This window comes from Mesoplodon mirus (genome assembly GCF_964341445.2).
Source record: "Mesoplodon mirus genome assembly, chromosome: 15".
In the NCBI taxonomy this organism is placed as follows: domain Eukaryota; kingdom Metazoa; phylum Chordata; class Mammalia; order Artiodactyla; family Ziphiidae; genus Mesoplodon; species Mesoplodon mirus.
In genome coordinates this window covers 26274564-26297801 of record NC_138991.1, presented here as the reverse complement: position 1 = coordinate 26297801, position 23238 = coordinate 26274564, and the positions used below count along the sequence as shown (strand labels likewise).

General features: G+C 55.3%; 1 protein-coding gene across 1 annotated transcript in view; it reads right to left on the bottom strand.

Annotated features, from left to right (window-relative positions):
• Window positions 1–23238, bottom strand: part of NOL4L (nucleolar protein 4 like) — a gene marked incomplete at its 5' end in the record, with an annotated part of 131482 nt that overhangs the window by 74825 nt on the left and 33419 nt on the right. The window contains one exon of the mRNA XM_082644853.1: window positions 4997–5152. Within this exon, the coding sequence (XP_082500979.1) occupies window positions 4997–5152 (156 nt within the window). The remainder of the gene's footprint in view (window positions 1–4996; window positions 5153–23238) is intronic.

Below are 23238 nucleotides of genomic sequence, written 5' to 3'. Positions count from 1 at the left end.
CGGCTGCGGCCAGGCTCTCAGAAGACCAGCTTAGGCTGTGCTGCCTGCGGAGCTCCAGGGGCCGCTCCTGCCTGGTGGCCGGCTACAAATGCAGAGTTGATTTTGGTGACACAATGGTTATTTCTCAGCTGATTTGATGCTCTGCGGAGCAGGCAGTCTCCTTGATGAGTTATCTCCCTTCCAAATTCCCTGTCTGATTGCCTTCCTCTGGAGGTCAGGGACAAGGGCAAAGCCCTGCTCTCTGATTGGAGCCGGTGGATGGGAGGGCGTGAGGGCCGAGGCACGGGGGCTCTCCTGCCACGCACGCGGACATCTTCATCCCCAGCCAGGGGCTGCCTGGCAGTCTTAGGGATGGCAGGTCCCTCTTGGACCTGCGGGGTTGGGAGGGATGGGTCCTGCTGAGGGGCTGACGGCTGCAGGAGTCAATGGGCAAGAGGGGAGGATGCCCACTGTGCCAAGCAGAGCGCCAAGGCTCAGTTGGGCCAGCAGGTGACCTCCTAGGTGCCTGAGGTGTGGCCTCTCTGGTCAGGCCCCAGAAGAGCTGAGGTGAGGGCGTGGAGGAAGAGGGTTGAAGTCTGCTGGGAAAGGAAGGGTGACACCATGGGGAAAGAAGCCCTACTTTACTACCCGGAGCTCACCGGCCGCTGGGCAGAGACAGAGTTTCTGCAGGGCTCAGGAAGAGCCTTCCTGGGTGGGCTGCTCTGCTGAGGGTTGCCTGTGGCATAGGCAGAGGCCATGCTTGCCGCCTGGCCCACTGTGGGCACAGGGACAGTTACGAGAGAGAGTCCTGCCCAGGGGCCGGAGTGGCAGCCCCAGCTCTCCCGGCCTTGGCAGGGACCCAGCAGTATGCAAAGGCTGGCCGGAGTGCCACAGGGAGGTGGCGCACTGGGCACACGCCTTCTGGCCCTGGGTCCCATGGATGGGCAGGTGGGCTGGACCAAAGGCAGGTGGGTAAGAAGTCCTTGGAGCTCTCCGAGGGGGCCCGGAAGGGAAGCCCTGCCCTGCATGGCTGGAATGTCTGCAGCCTCACTAAGAGCTCCCCGGGGAGCCAGTAAAGTGCAGAGTCCAGCTCCACGCTGCTGCAGGGACCCGAATGGAGGACGATGCCTTCCCCCACTGGGGCCTTCAACCTCCTGTGGGCATCTTTTGGTTCATGCTCCTGCCTTGTCCACATGAGAAATGGGACCTCCATTTCTGTTTGACTGCACAGATGCCCAAGGCCACAGGACCCACAGGATGAGTTGAAACAAGGAGGATCATCCCAGCTGATGCCCTAGTCAGTAGGATGGTGGTTTTCAGATAGTTTTAGAGCTACAGACAGTGTTCTGGAAATAGACTCTTATCCTGAAGCCCAAAACATGACACAGATAAAGATGGAGCTGTTGCATTTAAGAGGGGAAGCTCCAGGACCCCTGTCCCCACCCAGCTGCCCTTGGCGGCCCTGGACTGTCTGTTGCCTTGCTCTCAGGCCTCCTGCCTGGACATTGAAACCCATACATGCATCTGCCTTTTACGTTTCTCTTAGTAGTAAAAACTGAGTGAGATTTCGCTGGCAGGGAGAGCAGAAGCTATTTGCAGAGTTGCTGACTTGCAAGGCCCCATTTTCGGTCCCCAACTCAGAGGTCAACAAAGACAGATGAGGCCAATTGGGGGGATTTGCGCCACTTTACAAGATCCTCCTTCTGCCCTGCGGGTGGATTAGCACGTGGTGGGCCTGGAGCAGCTGCTGACCACATCTGGCCCCAACTCCAAAGTGGTCTGGGCAGCCAGATCAGGACTCCAGAACCCGATCTAGCACCCTGGGAAAGAGGAAGGAAGCAAAGGGGATCACCCTAATTCAGATGGGTGCAGACACCAGAAACACCCCTTGAAAAAGGACCAGTCCTCTATGTGGCTTCAGGGAACTTTGTAGAACCCACACCCCTGCCTTGGCAAGACTCCCTGGGATCCTCTGGACCTCAGGTCATGCTGCATCAGAAGCAAAGTAAGGCAAGGGCTTCTTGCCCAAGATGGGACTCCCCTGTATTGTCCATCGTAAACGGCCATCTACCCCTGGCTCAGAGACCTCCAGTTTCAGAAAGCTCATTACCTGCCCTCTCTGATCCCTAGAAAGTCCTTTTCCCACTGAAGAAGGTGCCTCCTTTAATGCCCTGAACAAGCCTGCCCATCTCCCTTCCAGTCTCCAGCTCCCTCAGGCACCCCAGGCCTGTAAGAATCCGGAAGGTCCCAGGTGTCCCCAGAGACAGCAAGGCAGTCCCAGGATTCAGGTTTGGTAAAGCACACACAGGCAGGTCCAAACGTCCCTCCTAAGGGCCTGATGCAAAGCCCGCAGCGCCAGGCTGTGCCCCTCTGGACCCATCAGCACGGAGCTTCCTTGGGGGTGGGGGGGCGGGTCTCTTTCCACAGGCATGGATGGGGCTGAAGAGCCAGGCTTAGGTTGAGGAGAATGGGAGCAGGTGAAAAGAGGACAAAAGCATGCGGGCACCACCCCATCCCCCCAAAAAGGAAAAGGGTGGCAATGAGAAGGGTGACAGATGGAGAAGAGGGGGGAAGGGAGAGGAGGCACACGGGGGAGGAAGGGGGTACGGCGGCCCCCCTGGCCTCACACCCACTGAAGGAGGGCCTGGCCTGCTCCCTCAGCCTTGGCCCTGCTGCTGAAATTCCAGCTCTGCACGCAGCCCAGCTGGCTCGCTGCCAGTCATGTGCCAGCTCCAGGCTGGGCAGCGGGAAGTGGGGCACGCGGCGGGCATATGGACGAGAAGCCAGGAAGCGCAGAGCCAAGGGCTGGACGTCCGCTTGGCCCAGAGACGCAGAGCCTGGCGGGTGCAGCCAGCCCCGCCCTCTCCGCAGCACAGAGCTCGAAGACCCCAGCCTTCGTAAACACCCAGGAAGTGCCTGAGGGTGAGACTTGGGGCTGGGCACCCAGGGGACCAGGGAAATCATGAAGTCTGGTTGGTCCAAGACTGTCTACTTCGACAAGCAAGTCAGTGGACCCCACTAGCTGGCCATAGGAGGTTTGTAGAGAGGTGGCGTGTGTGGTGGTCAGGGTGTGGGCTCTGGGACAGCTGCCTGGTTCTGAACATCAGCTGGATGACCTCAAGCCAGGTTTAATCATCTCTCTGAGCCTCGTTTTCCTCATCTGTAAAATGGGGGTAACAGTAGCACCTGCTTCATCCTGTGATGGCTCAGAGAGCTGGTGCGGGGGACGTGCTGAGCGCAGAGCCTGGTACGTGCCGGCTCCCAGCGAGGCAAATTCAACGCTGAGAAAGTGTGCGGGGTTGCATCAGTACCAAGGGGCCCACACAGGCCCCAGCTCGGGTATCCCTCCCTTCATTTATGACCCTCTGGTGGAAATACCCTCAGAACTCCCTTCCCACAAGCCGTTGCCCAACGCACAAGTGCTGAGAAGCAGGACAGGTCGGGGCAGATAGTACAATCATCTCCTGCTTCCCTCAGCCTGACCGCTCATCTCTCTGAGGTCCTTGTCATGTGGGTCCATCCTTAAGACTCATTTAGAGCAAAGGCCATCTTCTGAGGACAAGGACAAACCAGATTATTGGATTTTTTTTTTTAAAAAGTCAGGGGCTTCCCTGGTGGTGCAGTGGTTGAGAGTCCGCCAGCTGATGCAGGGGACACGGGTTCATGCCCCGGTCCGGGAAGATCCCATATGCAGCGGAGCGGCGGGGCCCGTGAGCCATGGCCGCTGAGCCTGCGCATCCGGAGCCTGTGCTCCGCAACGGGAGAGGCCACAGCAGTGAGAGGCCCGCGTACCGCACAAAAAAAAAAAAAAAAAAAAATCAGGCCATATAGGGAAATTATAGACTTATACAGGCCACCTCCACTGCACTCCGAGGCTATTTATAAAAGAACTTGGAGGGTTCGCATCCGCTTTGGGTGAGGTAGCCCCATCACAGAGGGGCAGGTCTCTAGGAAGCCAGAGAGAAAGTCAACACAGAGCTGACTGCCACTAGAGTGCTGTGTGACCTTAGGGCGGTAGCCTAACTCTCTGGGTCTCGGTTTCCTCAACGTGAAATGGGCCACAGCACCTCTGTCACAGGACTGCTGTGAGGCTTGAATGAACATAAAGTGCTTGGCTTTACTGGTTTAGTGGTGGGTGCCAGACAAGTGGTTCAGAGCTGTGCATGAGCCACGGCAATGGGGGTCAATGGGGGGGCAGGACCAGAACCCAGGCAGGTCCCTCCTGCTCTGGCCACCACCCCCTCCACTGCCCCCATGTGTGACGCTTCCCACCCTAGGTTGCCGCCTCTGCTCTCCTCTGCCTACCCAAAGCTTCTGCTAGCTCACCTGCCACCTTCTCCATGAAGCCCCCCTGGCTTAGCATTGAAAGTTGGTCTCTGGAGGGGCCTTTGCTGAACGACCAGGCGTACCTGGGTTCTTGTTCCCTCGAAGCTAGTCTTGGACACATTTCTGTTTCTCGTATCTTGGTTTTGCGCTCAGCCTCCCCACCCCAAATCGAACTGTGCTTTCCTAGAGGGTGGGGCCCAGGTCCTCAGACTTCCCCTGGGGAACTTCCAGCACTGACTTCACAGGGTCGTAGGGGCTGAATGAATTCACACGTTGGGAGTATTCAGGACAGGCCTGGCACACAGTAAATGCCATGGAAGCATTTGCTCTGATGATTATTATTATCTAGCCACCCCACCCCCAACTGCGGTCCCAGGCTGGGGCTGGGGGGATGGAGTGAAGCAGAAACCAGGAAGAGGAGGGCTTTCCTCCTTCCCTCATCCCTCTCCTTCCCTCCCTCTCACTCCCTTCAACCTGCTTCTCCTTTGTGCTCAGACCACAGAGCCCGCCCCCTCACCCCATGAGCCATCTCTGGCTGCCATGCCCTTGCCCTGTGCCCCCCTGGGTCCCCAAAGGCTGTTTCATCACGCCTCAGCTCCCTGCCCCACCCCCCTGCCCAACATGTGCGGAGCCCATGGCCTCCTGCCAAGGCCTGGGGCTGCCAGCAGAGGCAAAGAGACAGAAATCTCACCGCTCGGTAGGTTTTCTTCTGCCCAGCGTGCTTGGGGGCTTTGCCTGGCTCCGCTGAGCTCTCCACATGCATCGAGTAGATGATGTCAAAGAAATCTTCCACCACAGCGACCCGCTTCAGAGAGATGCCCTCCGGCTCCGACAGGCCATCTGCCCCCTGCGACAGGGTGGACAAGCTGTGTTAGTGTCAGGGATGATGGCAGGGTGAGAGGTAGGCCCTGTGGCTGGGCAGTGGGTCAGGGGCAGGGACACCGCTGCTCGGTGACCCCATAAGGCCTCCGATGGTAGGTCTGGGGGGCTGGGGGACAGGAGCCTGCTGAGAGGGCCCTAGGGAGGGGGCTTCCAGAGTCAAGGGTGGCTGCTGCTACTAAATCTGCCAGAAACAATGGGCAGAGAAAAACAACAAATTAAAAAACCAAGAGCCACCATGTTCACAATTTCAGACAGATTGTGCCAGACTCAGAAGGGAGCTTTCGAATCACACACTGTGCCAAGACCATCCTGGAAGTCTCTGGGGAGGGGGGCGGTGCTAAATAGATGCGGCCCCATCAAGAGCTCCCCAATTAGCAGTAACCTTTCGCTGTGGTCTTGGGCTAGGGTCCCAGGGAAACGGCTCGGATCACCTGGGTGACTCCTGCCTCGCCCTGGCCTTTCAGAAAAGCTTTTCACCGCTGCCCACCTCCCCACTCCAGCAGCTGAGCGCCAGCAACAGCACTCGGGCTCTTTGTGTGTGTGGAGATGTAGAAAATAACAGACACAAGGCCACGTGGAGGTGGCAGGGCCACATGAGTGGGGTGGCCGTGGACCCCCCGAGCCTCTTATTGGGCTGGCACGAGTGCTGTCAGCTGGCCCCAAAAAGGTGTGCCAGGATCTCAGGGACACTGGGCTTTCAGCCATCATGTCCCGAAGTGGAGACTTGGAGGGCTCTGGGGGTTTCAAAGAGGAAAAGCAAGCAGTGTTTGGGAGGGGGGATTTGGGAAAAGGAGGCAGGCTCTTCTCTACAAGTGCTCAAAACACAAATCTCCAAGAGAATTCTTCCCCAAAAGATCCCACTCAAGAATGCTGGCTCTTTGGAGGGGGAAAGGGGGTGTTCTTCTGGGGGCTCACAGCTGTCTCCCCAGCACCGAGCACAATGCCTGGCACATAGTAGGCTCAATAAACAGCTGCTGAATGACTGGGTGGTTATAAGCGGCAGCCGGGCAGGGTAGCTTAGACACACACTTCTCCAGTTTCAATGGGGCCCCTTCATTTAAGCGGCTGTGTGACCCTGAGCAGGTATTTTGCTTTTCTGAGCCTCAGGTCCTTTACCTAGAAGATCGGCATAACAGAAGCATCTTTCCCATGAGCTGCTGAGAGGAGTAAATGAAATGTGTGTGCGGCACTTAGCACCAAGCCTGGCCACAGAAACTGCTGGATAAATATTGTCATTAAGAAGTGCTTTGCCGATTGCCAAGCTTCCCCCAGCCAGGACAGGGCTGAACATCGCGACAAGCCTGGGAGACCATTAGGGTCAGGACCTGCCTGTGGGATGGTGGCTGGTAAGGGTCAGAGCTGGCTCAGGACTCTGGTCTTTGTCGTCTGAGGAGAATCGAGGGCACGCTGGATGGGACACTCACTCACAATACATTCTGGGCACAGGCAGGGTTTGCTTTTATCCAGCAACTTCCTCAACGTGCCATGATAGGATAGCAGGGCTATCTCTTTGCCAGTGGCCCACTCGAGAGCAGGTGGGAAAGGAAGGGCATCTGGGACGTAGGGACCAAACCCTAGGGCTAGTGGGCAGCGTCCATGAGTGATGACCCTGGGTGGTGACCTCACTGGCCCTGCATCCATTGCAATGGGGACTTCTCAGCAGGTACCTGGGTGGGGTGTGTGTGTGTGTGTGTGTGTGTGTGTGTGTGCGCGCGCGCGCGCACGCGCGCCTGTGTAGGAAGAGCAGCTTGCTGGTCCTGCTTGCTGTGAGATTGTAGGCAAACTCTTCAACCTCCCTGAGCTTCACTTATGAGATGAGCTGTAAAATTCCATGACTGCTATTCTTAAACCCTCTCAGAAGTTACTGTTATCTCTGTCTTGAGGGTATCTGAAGTCCCCCTCTGAAGTCCTGGGCTCATCAGCGACTAATTCATTAGCTGACTTGTAACTACCAGCATTTTGGAGATCTTCAAATACTGCCGTGACAGAGCTGCACGGGACAAATATTATGACAGGTCAGTTACAGTACACTTCTAACCAGAGGTTCACATTGGCAAAAACAAACAAAAGAAACTTAAGAATGAAAATACAACTGGGGGGCTTCCCTGGTGGTGCAGTGGTTGAGAGTCCGCCTGCCGATGCAGGGGACATGGGTTTGTGCCCTGGTCTGGGAAGATCCCACATGCCGCGGAGCGGCTGGGCCCGTGAGCCATGGCCGCTGAGCCTGCATGTCCGGAGCCTGTGCTCTGCAACGGGAGAGGCCACAGCAGTGAGAGGCCCGCGTACCGCAAAAAGAAAAGAAAAGAAAAAAAAAATACAACTGGGTTTCTATTTCTTGAGCGGGGGTGGGTTCAGTTTATAAAAAGCCATTGATCTGAACACTTACAATTTGTGTACTTTTCTCTGTGTCTGTTATACTTAATTTTAAAAAGTATATTTTTTAGAAGTATAATGGGGTGGGTAGTTCCAGATTTCAATAATCTGAGTCCCAGAGGCATAATGATGGGTTTCGCTGCTTACAAGTGAATAGACCTCTCTGCTCATAAAATTATTTCAGGCCAGAACACAGATACTTCTGGAAAAAGTTGATAAAATTTGATGAGAAGGAAGAGAGAAAGAAGACAATCTGATGAAAGATAATATTTTAGATAAGTGAGATGGAAAGTGCCCCCTAACCAGCTTGGTGACCTTGGGCAGGTCACTTCTTCACCTCTTAAAACTCAGTTTCCTGGGCTTCCCTGGTGGCGCAGTGGTTAAGAATCCACCTGCCAATGCAGGGGATACGGGTTCGAGCCCTGGTCCGGGAAGATCCCACATGCCGCGGAGCAACTAAGCCCGTGCACCACAACTACTGAGCACTCTAGAGCCCGCAAGCCACAACTACTGAAGGCTGCATGCCACAACTACTGAAGCCTGCACGCCTAGAGCCCGTGCTCCACAACGAGAGAAGCCACCGCAGTGAGAAGCCCGCGTGCCGCAACTAAGAGTAGCCCCCGCTCACTGCAACTAGAGAAAGCCTGCGCACAGCAACGAAGACCCAATGCAGCCAAAAATAAATTAATTAATTTAAAAAAAACTCAGTTTCCTCTCACCTGTAAAATGAGCCTAAAAAGTCCTAGTTGGATGTTCTAAGGCTCAGGTAAGAACGTAAGTCAGGCATCTGCCACATAGAGGCTTGTAAATGGTCATTTCTTCCCTTCAGATCCACTGCGTTTGGACATTTTGTGTTTAGGAATCTGTTCTTTATCTCCTGTCCCTCTGATCCATTCAGGTTACAGAAGGGGTCCCCCGAGGTAATAACCACCATCAGAAGAGATGCAGAATCTTATGCAAAATAACATGCTAAGGCTGTCACTCACACTCGGAATAAGCTTTCCTAAAGTCAAGGTATAACTAACGAACTCAGATTAAACAGCAAAACTGCCCAGTGCCTGGCCTGCCTTGGTCCCAGCCTCCCACCTCCATTCACAGGCAGACGCGGGTAACCAACAGCTTTGTACCTGGCCCAACGTGACCATAAAATTAACCCAGAGAAACTCTTCAGGGATGCTCCCTCTTTAAAAATGGATTGTGCTCTCCTGTGCTGTTCAAACCTGGGTCCTGTAATCAGTCTATCTCAACTGCAGAGATGTACACAGGAAAGGAGAGGGCCCGTAGCAACCAGAGTTCAAACCACACAAGGTCTGCAGAGCCACACCTTGAACTGTCCTCTGGTGAGCTGTGGCCACCTGGACACCATGTGTACTACACCCTGAGGGTGGAACACCAGGATATCTGTGTGGCCTTCAAGGAGAACCCTGGGAAGAGAACAAAGGGATCGCACGGCAGTCACGTGCCGCAGACATCTCTGCCATGCCCTGCATCCACAGAGGTAATAACTTTCATGCTAAATGCTGCAGGACAGGCATGCCTTTCCTAGCCGAGAATCCAGACGCAGTACTACAATGCTTGAGCTGCTAATTGGGGAGCGGACAGCACCTTCCGCATAGCCTTGGGATGCCTCTGCCAACCACCTCTGCTTTGTACCCAAGTTAGCTTAGTCTGATCCACAGCCCTAAGCAAGCTGGGCCCTGGGTTGACAAAGGAAGCTCACTTCATTTACAGGCTGGATAAAGAGTGGGGCTGGAGCCCCTTGGCTATTCCCCACTTCCTGGGAATGCCAACCAGGAGTGATGGAATGGAACCCTGCAGCACCCCATGGGAAAAGCCATGAAAAACACATGGTCAGTTGTGCAGGACCGACCTCTGGGGCCTTCCTGTGTGGGGAAGAATATTGCCATGGTAACTTACTACATCCTTTTGAAACAGCTAACTCCAAAACAGCCAGCCAGACTTGGGCCAACAAAACCAGACATGGCAATAGTTGTCAAAAACTCATGGAGTGGGACTTCCCTGGTGGCGCAGAGGTTAAGAATCTGCCTGTCAATGCAGGGGATACAGGTTCGAGCCCTGGTCCGGGAAGATCCCACGTGCCGCGGAGCAACTAAGCCTGTGCGCCACAACTACTGAGCCTGCGCTCCAGAGCCCGCTCGCCTACGGCCCGTGCTCCGCGATGAGAAGCCACAGCAATGAGAAGTCTGCACACCACAACAAAGAGTAGCCCCTGCTCACCACAACTAAAGAAAGTCAGCGCAGCAACAGACCCAACACGGCCAAAAATAAATCAAAAAAAAAAAAAAAATTTCATGGAGCTACAAACTTTCTTGGATATTACCATCTTCCTTAAAACCAGCCCATCTGGGTTCCAAACTAAAGGCCAGGTTGCAAGTCATTGAGGAAACCACCAAATGTCTACTTAAGCAAGGCTGGTATTTCAGAATATTTATAACAATGGTTCACAAAGTGTGGTCCCTAGGCATCACCTGGGAACTTGTTAGAAATGCAATTCTCAGGTTCCACCTCAGACCTACCAAATCTGACACTCTGAGGATTTTAACAGACCCCCCCAGATGATTCTAATGCATGAGAGATTTGGGGAACTGCTGATTAGAATGTCTCTGATTGAGACAGGGAGGTAACTAGTAAGGAAACTGGCATTGGATAATGAATATAAACACGTTCTGGGACTTCCCTGGTGGTCCAGTGGTTAAGACTCCATGTTCCCAATGCAGGGGGCCCGAGTTCAATCCCTGGTCAGGGAACTAGATCCCGCATGCCGCAACTAAAAATTCCACATGCCACAATGAAGATCCCGCAGGTGGCACAGCCAAATAAATAAATAAATATTTTTTAAAAAAGAATAAACATGTTCAGTGCTGCCAGGCCTAATATATTAATATTTTCTTCTCCAGTGAAGGCCCATTTTCCTAATGGTGGGAAGAAAAGAATCTTATTGGACAACATTAGTATGAATTCAAAACACCTACCCAGAGACTTAATGTGGATTACAAATAGAAAGAGCGGGAGTGCCCAGCATCCTGACATCTGATTTTTAAGTCCTCCCTGGCAAAATTAATTAATACTTAAGCAGGTCATCCCTTGATGGGTCTTTTTCTGGCTTCCTCAGTTTCCTCAAATGATCTGAATGCTCGGCACAAAGACTGCTGTGCCCAGGACTGCAAACCTAGGAGAGAGACGAGCATATCTTCCCAGGCCCTGCCTGGGTGGCCTCGCGGGCTGTTGTTGGGAGTCATCCCTCAGGTGAGCTCCTGAATCTGACTGAGTCTTGCCTGTCTTCCCACTAAGCCAATTAAACGGACTCCTGCCCTTGATGGCAGGTGAGGTCCAATTGCTAATGGATTGCAGTTCTGTCATCTCCACTGGAACTTCAAAGTCACTTGCTGGTAATAAGTTATACACTTATCAAAGTGGGCTCACCGTTTCAGGCCACCGGGGTGCCGTTTAGTGCACCACCATCACTATAGTAGTGGCATATGCCTTCCAGCAACGAAGTGTCCATGATTAAGAGAATGAGGCTAAACAGTGGGGACATTTCTCAATTGGGTTCCTAAGGTAGAGGAAGAAACCATGCAAACAGTCCTTAGGATGAGCCCTTTTGGTGCAGCTCTCGACAAAGTAAAAATCAACGAGATTGGGCTTCCCTGGTGGCACAGTGGTTAAGAATCCGCCTGCCAATGCAGGAGACACGGGTTCGAGCCCTGGTCTGGGAGGATCCCACATGCCTCGGCGCAGCAAAGCCCGTGTGCCACAACTACTGAGCCTGTGCTCTGGAGCCCGTGTGCCACAACTAGTGAGCCCACGTGCTACAACTACTGAAGCCCGTGCGCCTGGAGCCTGTGCTCCGCAACGGGAGAGGCCACCGCAATGAGAAGCACACGCACCGTAACGAAGAGTAGACCCCGCTCGCCGCAACTAGAGAAAGCCCGCGCATGGCAACAAAGACCCAACGCAGCCAAAAATAAATAAATAAATAAAATTATTTTTTAAAAAAATCAACGAGATTGCTGTCAGAGGAGAAAGTCAGTGAGCAGAACCCACTCCTGGGGAAACACACCTTTGGCTACCACTTGTTTGGGACCCTAGGACTTCAGGGGGTTGATTGCACAGGCAACTGTGAAGATGCTGCTCCATCCCATCAGGGCCAGCCAGATTACAGGCAAAAGCTACTGCAAACGCTATTAGCTGCATGTTCCTCCCAACTTCTGGAACTGTGGCTATTCCTCCCGTGCCCCAAACCACACTTTAATAAATTCAGGCAGGACCAAGGTTTTGGAAATGGGGGTAGCAGTTTTGGGGGGTTCCCACAAAGTCTCATTCCAACTACTGGTAGGGCTGAAAGAAGACCCAAGGGGAGAAGTCAGCTTCCAGCAAAGGGTCCTCAGAGGGAAAGGAAAATGGTGGAGATGAAATTTAAAAAGCAAACTAAATGGAGAGAACGAAAAGAACAGAAAACCAGAATGAAGACCTTCACCCAAATATCCAGAAATTCTTTGCTCAGAATCCCCAAGAGAAGCCGGTCACAGTTTGTAAAGGGCACTCAGATGACTGAGAGGGGCCGTTACTTTAACGGGACAAGGACAGTATTTGAATTTCTCTCCATTATGAACACTACTTACTGCAGACTGGAAACCAAAACCAAAAGCAGAAAACTCCAAGATAAAGATTCACAGCAGAATTTTCGGACCCATGATTGCACTGAGCTCTGTAGGCCTGGATGGGGCGGAGGGATGAGACCACCCCCCCATAAATAAATAAATACACAAACAGGGCGTGGAGGGCTTAATGTTGCCTCTTCTCCACCCCTGTGCACAATCTCCAACTGTTAGTGCAGAGCCGCCACCGCATCGCACCTGCCATCTGGAACAGGCCTCATATATTCCAAGGCTTCCTTTCTGCTTCGCTGAACCTCCATCTTCTTTCAAATCACGCCGGGTACCGAAATGCACACCCCGGGGCCACAAGGCAAGGTGCTGGGGATCAGCCCCCAAACAACAGCACTACCTTTGAGGGATGCCATATCCTTCAAGCAGCTCTGAATGTTTTTCTTTTTCCTTTTTTTTTTCTTTTTGGTTTTGTTAACTGTGGGATGTCTGGAAAGGGTGAACCGGGAAGGATCGGGAAGAGAAAGGGGTGTAGTGGGCCAAAGTGTCCCCCTCTTGGCAGGAGAGGGGCAATGACCCTGGTTTAAGGGATGGAGGGAGGGAGTAGCTAAGGCACTCTCAAGCAGGATAGGGTAGGGCCTGAGGGATAGGAATTCTGGCCTGGGCGTGCCAGGAGGGCGCAGGTGCTCTAGGTGAAGTCACAGGCCAGAGGACAATGAGCCCTGACCCTGGGCCTCAGTTTCCTCCTGTGCAGAGATGACACGATACGCTACGCGCAGTGCCTTTCGCCACCTCACAGGAAGGTTGTGGGAACCCAAAGGATGCACAAATAGCCCCCATCCTGGGCGAGATATCCATAAATAACCGCGGTCACCGCTACGGAGGGGCGCGCTCCAGGATTCTGGGCACCCGCCTCCCTCGAGCGCCGCGGCCAAGGGCAGGGGAGTGGGGTCGCTGAGGTGGGGGTGAGGCGGAAGGGGGCGGCCCTGAGCCAAGCAGACCCAGCGGGCGGGTCCCTTCGGGGCCGCGGCGGGCGGCCGGGGCGCGCTAACGAGCGGGGCCCCAGGTGCGGGCCCCACCCCAGACTTGGGGGGAGGAGGAGGGGCTGGAGGGGGAGGGGAAAGGCCCGCGCTAATGACTGTTGACAGCGCGCGCTGGGACTGGCCGAGCCGCGCGCGCCACTGACAGCTGCTCCGGCGGGGAGCGGGGGGACGGGGGTGAGGCTACTCGCGCTCCCCCCACGGCGCACGCGCGTGCGCCTCGGCGAGGAGGGGCCGGGATGAGCGCGCGCGCCGGGCCCGGGTTCGGAGGGCCTGCTGGAGCGGCTCGCGCGGGCTCCTCGCGGGCAGGCAGGTAATGAGAGTAACCATGGCAACCCACCAGAGGAAGTGTATTCTGCAGGAGACGTTAATCCCCTCTCCCCGGAGCTGGGACAGCCTGACTTTCCATTCTCACACAGTAATTAGATACCAGCTGTCAGTGCAGGGGGGACGGCTCCGCGGCTGCAGCCCGGCTGGGGGGGCTCACAAAGAGGGCGGGGGGGCGGGGAGGAACGCGGGGAGGAGGGCGTTAAAGACACAGGGGCGCTTTCCGGCGGGTAGGCCGGGGTGGCGCGCCTCCCCCAGTCTCCGGCCTCGAGGCGCGCTCCCGCTCACCTGGAGACCCCGCCCGCGCGGGGCCCCGCCCACTCGACACGCACCTGCTGCGCGCGCGCGCCCGCCCGCCGGCCCCTGCGTTCCCCCTTATTCGACCCCGCCTCCCCACTCTCCGCGCACCTGCTCCGCTCCCCGCCCTCCTGGGACGCTGCCCACCTGTCCTTTGTGCGGGGCGGTACCATTCGATCTGCCCAGCTCTCCTTCAGGGAGCGCCCGCTATGTGCCAGGCTCCGTGCCAAGCCTGATCTGTGTAATCCTCACAGACCCTCTGCGGTAGGCGCCTCTGCTGTTCCCCGCCCAGGGCGCAGCGGGGTGTGGCCATTTGCCCAGGGTCACGCAGACTTGAACTCCCATCCCGATGCCCATTTAACCACCAAGCTGCAGCGCCTCCCCATCGCGTCCACATCCGTTATAGCTCCAGGGGCCTCCCAACCGCCCAGGGAGACAAAACAATCACGCTGGTGGCTGGCATCGTGGTGCACTTAATGTGTGCCAAGCATTCACTGCCTCATTTCACTTTCCCAGCAGCCCTGGGAGGATTATTACCCCCATCTTATAGATGAGGAAACTGAGGCACAGAAAATGGAAGTGATTATCCACAGGCATGGAGAACAGAGTGGAAGAGCTGGATTCAAACCCAGGCGCTCAGACCCCAGGATCCATGCTGTCAGCTACCGGCACTATTAACTCCACCCCCAGGTTCCTGGTGTCAGCAATCCAGCCCAGGCCCTCTCCTTTCACCCTTCAGCCCACCCACATCCTGTCCCAGCATCAGTGAGGAGCTGCCTCTCTTAGCCATACCTGAGAAATAGAAGAAGTTCCTAGGCCTAAAGCCACTGCCACGTCCCTAATTTCTGCCAGACCTCCCAGAAACCCTGGCTCTCAGTGAGGCTAGCCACTCAGAAATCATTGTAGGCCAGCCTCCCCATTTCCCAGGTAGGGGAACCAAGACCACCAAGGTGAAAGGCTAGCCCAAGGAGGAGATGGCCTCGTGGAGCCTTCTGCGGGGAGTTCAGTCCCCGCAGACCCAGCTATGCCTCCTGCCCCCCCACCCCACAGTCAGGTCTGGGGGGGCACGCCAAGGAGAGGCAGGAAGTACTGAGAAGCAGAGCGGGCTCCTGTCCCCAGTGGCGGCGGGTGTCTGGGGCAGGAGGAGGCTATCTGATCCCTTCCCCACTGCCCCGGCCATGACCTCCTCCCTCCCTCCATCTCTCCCTCCTCTCTCATGGCCAGGGGAGCCAGCACCCTGGGCTGCAGCTGAGAACCCAGCGTTCCCCAACCCGGCCCACATTCCTGTGGGAGGAGGAGTGGGGGGGGCATTGGGCCAAGGGCTTTAGGGACGGGGCACCCCTAGGGCTGCCCCACCCTGCCTGGGCCAAGGCCGGGCTGTCTCCAACCTCACCATTTCCTGCCTCCGCTCTCCGCATCTCTCAGTAGCAGAGCTGCCTAAATTTGGCTCCAGGAGGGAATGGGGGAGGTGGCAGCAGGCGGGTGCTGTCAGAGGCCAGGGCGCAGCTCCCTGTCTAGCCGGCTGGCATTTTTGCTGTCTGGAGGAGGGCAGGGGGGCCCAGCAGCCCTCTCGGGGGAAAGGGCGATGTTCGTACCTTCTGACGTGAACTGAGTAATGTGCAAACGACATGCAAACCAAGCTTCAAATCATCATCTCAGCCAGGGAACAGCTTGGGTGCTGCTTTTGGGATGAGAACAGAAGGACCAGTGGCCCACTCCCCAGGGCTCCAGTGGGGGCTGAGGGTGGGTACGGGGTGTCCAGGGCTGGGAGCTGGGAGACTCCGTTTCTTGCTGGGTGGAGCTTCAGGGCTTTAGATCAGTGGCTGGATGCTCTGGGTCCCAGCCTAAGGGCAGGGCCATGGCTTTCTCTGCCTGCTCTGGCACAGTGCTTGGCACACCCTGTTACATGGTTAAGCACATGAGTTTGTAGCCACCCTGTCTAGGTTTGAACCTTGGGTCTCTACTGGCCAACTCGGTGAATTCATCAACAGCGTACCCAGGCAAACAGCTCATGTAATTGGCATCCCTTTTAGGACTTCCCTTCCCTAGAAGGTGGGCATAGGGGCATGGCCCAAAAGAACATGGGCTTTGGAATCAGACCTGGATTCCAGGTCTGGCTTAGCCAGCGAGGCTCTGTGGGTCTCACGCCCTCCTCTGGGAAATGGGTTCAGGATCTCATGCTCAGCTGTGATGTCCACGTGAGGGCCTGCACACTCCAGAAGTCTTCTCACCAACATGGTCTCACTGCTCTCTGCATTCATTCAACTACCTTCTCTGTCCTGGTCCCATCTCCCCTCTCCTCTTTGCTCTCTGTCTTGGTTTTTCTCTTGTCTTGTAGATTTCTTGCAGTCTCTCCCCTCCCGTTCTCTCCACTTGTCTCGGTGACCCCAGGGAAGCCACTGCCTCTCCCAGTCTCAGTCTGCACATTTGCTGCATGGGGTAATGGGAGGTGGATGATGAGCTCTGTCTGGGGTCTAGGGCCCAGGAGGAACTTGATGGGTGGCAGCACTTCATAAGGCCCATTTACATCCCAAATGACCAGGAGGGGTGGGCTGTGCCCCCAGCTCTATCAGGTATGGGGTGTTGGGGCCCCACTTCTCGGTAACTCTGTTTAACCCCAGATAACTGCTCTCCTGCCCCTCGGCCAGGGCTGATATGAGCTGAATCCAACTTCCTGCCACCCAAAAGCCACTTCCTGCCAAACTCAAGCTGATACCAGAAGAACTTGTTTTCTGTGCACAGAGCAGTCCCGCTGGGGCGGCCACCCGCCTGCCCCGGGTGTGAACATTTTTTCCATCTGCAGGTCTGCCTGGTGGGGCTGGGCGGGGGAGGATGGGGACTCTGCCCTCCTCACCTCTGAACCTGCCTGTCCTGCCCTGCCATAGCCTCCGGGCCTGCCACAGCCCAGGAAGGGTGCCAAGTGGCCCTTTGGGCCCAGACAGACACGTGTAGGCAGCCATACACAGTCTGACACAGCCACACACACAGCCGGTCTGACAGTCCTCACAGCCACCGGGCGTTTGGGTGAAGACTCTGGGAGACAAGTGTGTGACCCTGTCAGACAGCAGTCACACACACTCAAGAGTCACAGACAAGCGCACATGGAGACAGTACACCCAGTCACAGTCACTCAAACACATGCACACGGAGCTCCCCACACTTGCCCAGCGTGCCCCTTCCAGATGTATTCACTAATTCAACAAACACTCTCTGAAGGCCTGCTCTGTGCCAAGCCCTGGGCTAACCCAGAGTAAAAGCTATTGGAATAGTAACACATAAGTAGCTGACCTGTGCTGTTCCCTCAGTTTCCTTACCTGTGAAATGGGGAGAACAGCCCTGCCCCATAGGTCTGTTGGGAGGATTAATGAGCTAATTCATGCAAGGCCCTGGTCCCCATCTGGCCCGTAGACAGCACCGTCTAAGTTAGGCTATCTTAGTTAACCAGGAGCTTCCTGTGCCCAGCTCCTCTGAGATCTTACATACCTTATCGCCCCGAGTCCTGGCCCAAGCCCCCCGCGGCTCAGGTCCTCATTCCCATTTCCACAGATGAGGAAGCAGAAGCTCAGGGAAGAGGCCCACAGGTCCTCAGGGTGCCCCCATGACCTCCTCTCTTGCCGCATCACTCTGCTGCCGCAGCCTGCCTCACTACCTGCCTCGCCACACAGCCACTGTTGCCTCTGCCTGGAATGGCCTTGCCACTTGCTCTTGGTGTGACCGGCTCCTTCTGACCTGCCTACTTCCCCAGCTCCTCCCCAAAGCCCAGGCAGCCCCTGTTCACTTCCCTCAGAACACTCATCACCTGTGGAGCACTGGACCCCCCACTGGCCCTTAAGGGCCAAGAGTCAGAACCACTTGGTCCATCCTCTGGCGCCTAGTAGGTGCTCAACAATTTCGGGACTAAATGAAGAAACGAAGGGGCCTGCCCCTCACACCTACTGAGGACAGAGCCTGGAGCCACGCCAGGACACCTGACGCTGGAGCTCACTCCTGTGCTACCTTGCTTCTCACACCACCAGCACTTCACAGCGTGTCAATGAATGAATGAATGAATGAATGAATGAAACCAAGTTTTCGGGATCCCGGTCCAGTGCTCTCTGGGCAAAACCTCCTTCACTTCCTGGCAGCACGGACAGGAGCCAAGCTCCAGCCGCTTCGGATGGTGGCGGGGCTGACGGGCCGCCCGAAGCCTGCTGTCAGGAGCTCGTCTGGCCACAGCCGCCAGCAGGGAAGACCAGCTGGCGGTGCAGGGTCCATCGGCCCAGGCCTGGAATCTGAGCCGCCCTGAGAGGCCCAGCGTCTCTCCAGGCCCCCACAAACTGGCCTTTGTTTCCCAGGCCGGCCAAGACCCAGCAGCCTGGGTTTTCTCTCTGCCTGCGGCACCCGCACTGAGCTGGCGGGGTAAATGGGCCAGCCTCCCCTCTGTCCGGGCCCAGGATGTCGCTTCAGGACTAAATGGAGATGTAATTTTCTATACAAATCCATGACAATTTAGATGGAGTGATTGTAATTGGCTTTTCAATGGGGGTTTTGTCCAGTGCTGGTGGCTAGAACTGGGTGGCCTGTTTGAGGCAGGCTCCATTTAAATGACAATAAAGCAATAATATTGAGGACTTGTACAGTGCCCAGAGCCCCTCCTGGGCCCAAGTGGAGCCTCATGTTTATGGATCTGGTCCTTCCCTGGGGCTGTCTGGACAACCGGGTGGTGGGGGGCACGGAGCCCGGGAGAGGGGCTATTCCAGACATAAAGGCTCCGGGGCAGCCGGGGCGGGGTCGCAGGTCCACTGGCTTCCCTGCTGCACACTCATCACACACCCACTGACTAGTGCCGCCTGAGGGCTGGCTGCTATTCCAGGTGCTGGGGGTGCCGAGAGCCAGAGAACCCTCCCGGGCAGGTCAGAGGCAGGAGGGAACAGTGGCTAGCTAGCACAACATGAGGCTGGATGGAGAGCATGACCCAGAGCCAGATGGCATGGGTTCAAATCCTACCGCGCTCCTTACTAGCATCCTGGGCTTTGGCAAGTTACTTAACCTCTCTGTGCCTCCGTTCCACCAGCCATAAAATACAGTTGCAAAGTCCCTGTGAGGACGAAACACCTGTCGAGGGCTCAGCACAGCGCCTGGCGGGCGGAAGGGGCTGTCGGTAAGTTACCGCCTTGTTTGTTAAAACTCCAGCTCTGGTGTCAGACTTGCCGGGGGGCAACCGTGAGCTTGTGACTTAACCTCTTTCAACCTCCACCGGCTTCCCTTTAAGGTGGGGCTTTTAGGAGAGCCAACCCCACAGGGTGGTGGGGAGAGGATGCAGGAAGTGCTTGGCTCAGTGAACGTTAGCTCTCACTTGCAGTGATGCTTTTTGGCCTTGAGGAGCTTCCCATTCCGTGATAATTATACTGTTGGGTGTGGGAGACAGAAAGGGAAGGAGAGAAAGCTCACAGGAAGCCAGGACAGAGCTGTCTGTGCTGGCAGGGGCTGCACTGGGAGGGAATGATCTGGAGGGGCCTCAGGAACAGGGTGGGGCTGCAGGCTGTGTTAAGGAAGGAAGGCTTCACAGAGGAGGTGACATTTGGGCTGGGCCTTGAAGGATGAGTGGCGGGGTTTTGCCAACATAGGACGGATCCCAGTGCCAGGCACCGTGGCTAGAGTCACAGGCAGACCCTGTAGCCCTGCCTCCTGAGCACGTGTTTCGTACCTGTGGGGGTGGCTGTGGGGGGGAGATAAAGGCAGGCGGTCAGGGAGACCCTCTTGAAGGAGAGATGCTGAGAGCATGTAGGAAGGGAAACAGCCTGTGCAAAGGTCCACAGGTGGGAAGGCGGATGGCGTGTAGGCTTTGGTGAGTGGACAGTGGGGAAACTGCAAAACATGGCTGGAGGGACTGGACAGGGGCCGTGGGTTTACTCACAGTGAAGTAGGTGGCCACAGAGGGATTTTAAGCAGGCGGGTAACACCATCCACATTACATTTTTAAAGGATCCCTCCAGCTGCTTGTGGAAAATGGGCTGCAGAGAGGAAGGGGTAAGAGGGAGACCTTGGAGAAGCGGGCGAGTCACTGGAGGGAGGGAAGTGGATGGATCCACAAAATAGCAGGTGCTCGGTAACTGCTGGCTGGATGATGGGCAAGCAGAGCATGGTGAGGTGCTGGGTGCAGCTGGCACATAAGCAGGATTGGTGAAAGGAGATGAGAGAAGAGAGGTGAGGGCCGCCTCCCACCTCCCCTTGCAAGGCTAAGGCTCTGGGGCTTTTTCCTGAAGGCAGCAGGGGAGCCAGTATGGGTTTTTCTCCAGGCAGAGAAAGACCATGCTGTGATTTGTGCTTTGGAAAGATCATTCTGCTGCAGGGTGGAAGGGTGGGAGGTGGTGGGTGGGCGAGGCTGGAGGGAAGGAGGCAGGGAGGGAGAGGGGTTGGTGAGGGCTCAGAGGCCTCAACAGGCATCCTAGCCATCCCTCTACTCCAAGAGCAACAAACTTCCTCTTCAGCAAGGTCTAAAATCTAGTCCTGGGTGACAGAGTTGTCAGTGCAGAGTTGGGATCCAACCCCAGGGCTGTTCTCTTTTATTATCATTCCCATTCTGCTGATGAGGAAACCAAGGCTCCGAGAGACTGAGTCACTCATCTAAGGAGACAGAGCTAGGAACTGAGATCCAGGCTCAGACCCAGGCAGTCGGACTTCAGACCCATGCACCAGAGGTCCTAACCTGTATGTGGGGGGCAGAGGTTTATCACAATTTTGAATTTATTGCTAATACTTAAAAGTTGGGAAATTTCATGGAAAAAGAAAACCCGAACTTTGTACAGAACCTCCTGATGTTGATAGCCCCAGGACCCAGTCCTTAAACCTCGTCCATCTAGCGGCTCCCAGGTTTACACCTCCAGCCTGGGCCTCTGCTCTGCATCCATTCAGCCGATTGGACATGTCTGAAAGCAAGTGCGTGTCTAGGGCCCCTGTAGAGGGCCAGGGAAAGGCATCTATCTATTCGTGCATCCATTCATTCATTCAAGCATTCGGACCACCGCCACCCCCTCCAATGCCTGGCCATCGCCACCAAATCTCCTCCACCAGAAGCCTCCTCCATCTCCACTTACTCAGGCCAAATACCCAGGAGTCATCCTTGAGTCCTCCCTCTCTCTCTCACATCCCCCCATGCCCATCTCACCCAACAGCAAATCCTGTTGGCTCCACCTTAAACTTTAACCAGAATCCAACTGCATTCCACCACTTTCCCTGCTCCTGACTTCCTGTCCTGGGACCTGCGGGGCTTCAGGGAGAAGCACGTGCTGGCACTGGAGAGCCCTGGGGCCCTCCCCACTGGGTCTCAGTCTCTTCATCTGTAGGAAGGGTGGGATACAGCAGGTCATTCTGACTCCCGTTATCCTTTTGTCCAGATTTTGGAGCCGGGAAGAGCCTGGTTCACAAGACATTTCATGTTAAACTCCTAATTCCCTTCTGGCCTGGGCAGGACACAGGTGGGACAAAGGAATAGAGTGTGAGTGTCTGAGACAATGACAATCTTTTTTTTTTTTTTTTTTTTTTTTTGCGGTACGCGGGCCTCTCACCGTTGTGGCCTCTCCCGTTGCGGAGCACAGGCTCCGGACGCGCAGGCCCAGCGGCCATGGCTCACGGGCCCAGCCGCTCCGCGGCATATGGGATCTTCCCGGACCGGGGCACGAACCCATGTCCCCTGCATCGGCAGGCAGACTCTCAACCACTGCGCCACCGGGGAAGCCCGACAATGACAATCTTGACTTTCAACACCCTGGGGTGTGTTAGGAGCCCCCTGGAGTGGAGGACGTCTTGCTCACCACTGACCAGTCCCCAATATCTGCTGGAGCCTAGCACCGAGTAGGTGCTCAGGAAACATTTGTTGAATGAATAAATGAATGAATGAACCTTCCTGGCCCTCCAAAGGCACCCTGGGCATTCACTCAATTTCAGAGGGCCTTGATTTTCCCATCTGAGAAATAGGTAGAGTAACCTAATGCCACTGCCTTCCTTCTGTGCAACAACTAAGAGGTACTGAGTGCCTGCTGTGTGCCAGGCACATATTATCTCATTTATGCTTCACTGTAATTCCAAGAAGTAGGAAGAACTCCCTTTTATGATTGAGGAAACTGAGGCCCAGAGAGGTTAAGTGACATGACCAAAGTCACACAGTGCATAAGTGGCTGAGCCAGAGACCATTCCAGGCAGCCTGGACCTAGAACTCTCATTCTTCTTTTTTGTTTGGCCGCACTGCAAGCAGCTTGCAGGATCTTAGTTCCCCAGCCAGGGATTGAACCTGCGCCCTTGGCAGTGAAAGCACAGAGTCCTAACCCCTGGACCACCAGGGAATTACCTAGAACTCTCATTCTTAAACACTGTTCCAGGCTACCCTTCAAGAAGAAATGAGGTCTGGGGAAGCCTGCCCCAAGGAGGCAGCCCACAACTTTATAGATGGGGATATGCTGAGCAGGGCTGCCAACTCGACAGTCCTTCCATGGCTCCCATTTAATACCAGTGAAATAAAACCCAAATACCCACATCTGGACTCAAGGCCCCTGGAAGGAGCTCCAGCTGCATCTTCTCCTTCCATAGGCCGGCCCCAGAGCAAATGTGATACTCCAGCCATGCTGGCTGCTTCTCTTCCCCATCAGCCTGGGGCTGTCCTGCCTCTGTGCCCGGACACACCCTGTCCCCTCTATGTAGAATGCCACCCCCTGGCTCCTGGGCCGTCTTTCCTCCAAGTTTCATTCAAATGTCCTTCTCTCTCCTTCCTCCATTTGAAGACTTCCCTGACCCCCAGCCATATTTCTTATCTTCAATTTCCTAAAGCACTTTGCCAGCAAGGATAACATAGTTAATGCGTCTCCATATGCCAGTACGTACTATTAAGAATGCCACTTTACAGATGAGAAAATCGAGGCACCGAGAGGAGAAGTAAGTTGCCCAAAGTAACATGGGATGGAGTCAAGATTGAACCAACACCGGCCTGACCCAAAGCTAGATTGCCAAGCCCTGAGTCAGACCACGTTTCCTGAAGTCTGTCTTTGAGTCTTAGCTGCCTTACCAGGAGGGATGCAGCCTGAGGGCAGAGGCTACTTCTCACCCATCTTGGCACCCCTGGCTCCTAGGACAGTGCCAGGCATACAGTAGGTGCTCATTCAAGATTCCCTAGTGACTGAACAGTGTTTGCCTTCTGCATGAGTAAATGTGGTCTTAGAAACAGATTTTCCAGGCACCACATGCTGAATTTGTGTTCTTCTGGCAGTTATTTCAGAAGGCGTTTGAGGCACTGTGAAGGCATAGGAGCTGGATAGGATGGTGGAAAGTGAGTCAGGGTCAGAAGTCAGACAGACCATGTGGCCTTAGATCACTGTAGAGTGGGGATTTTAATTCAGACCTTCAGGGTCATTGTG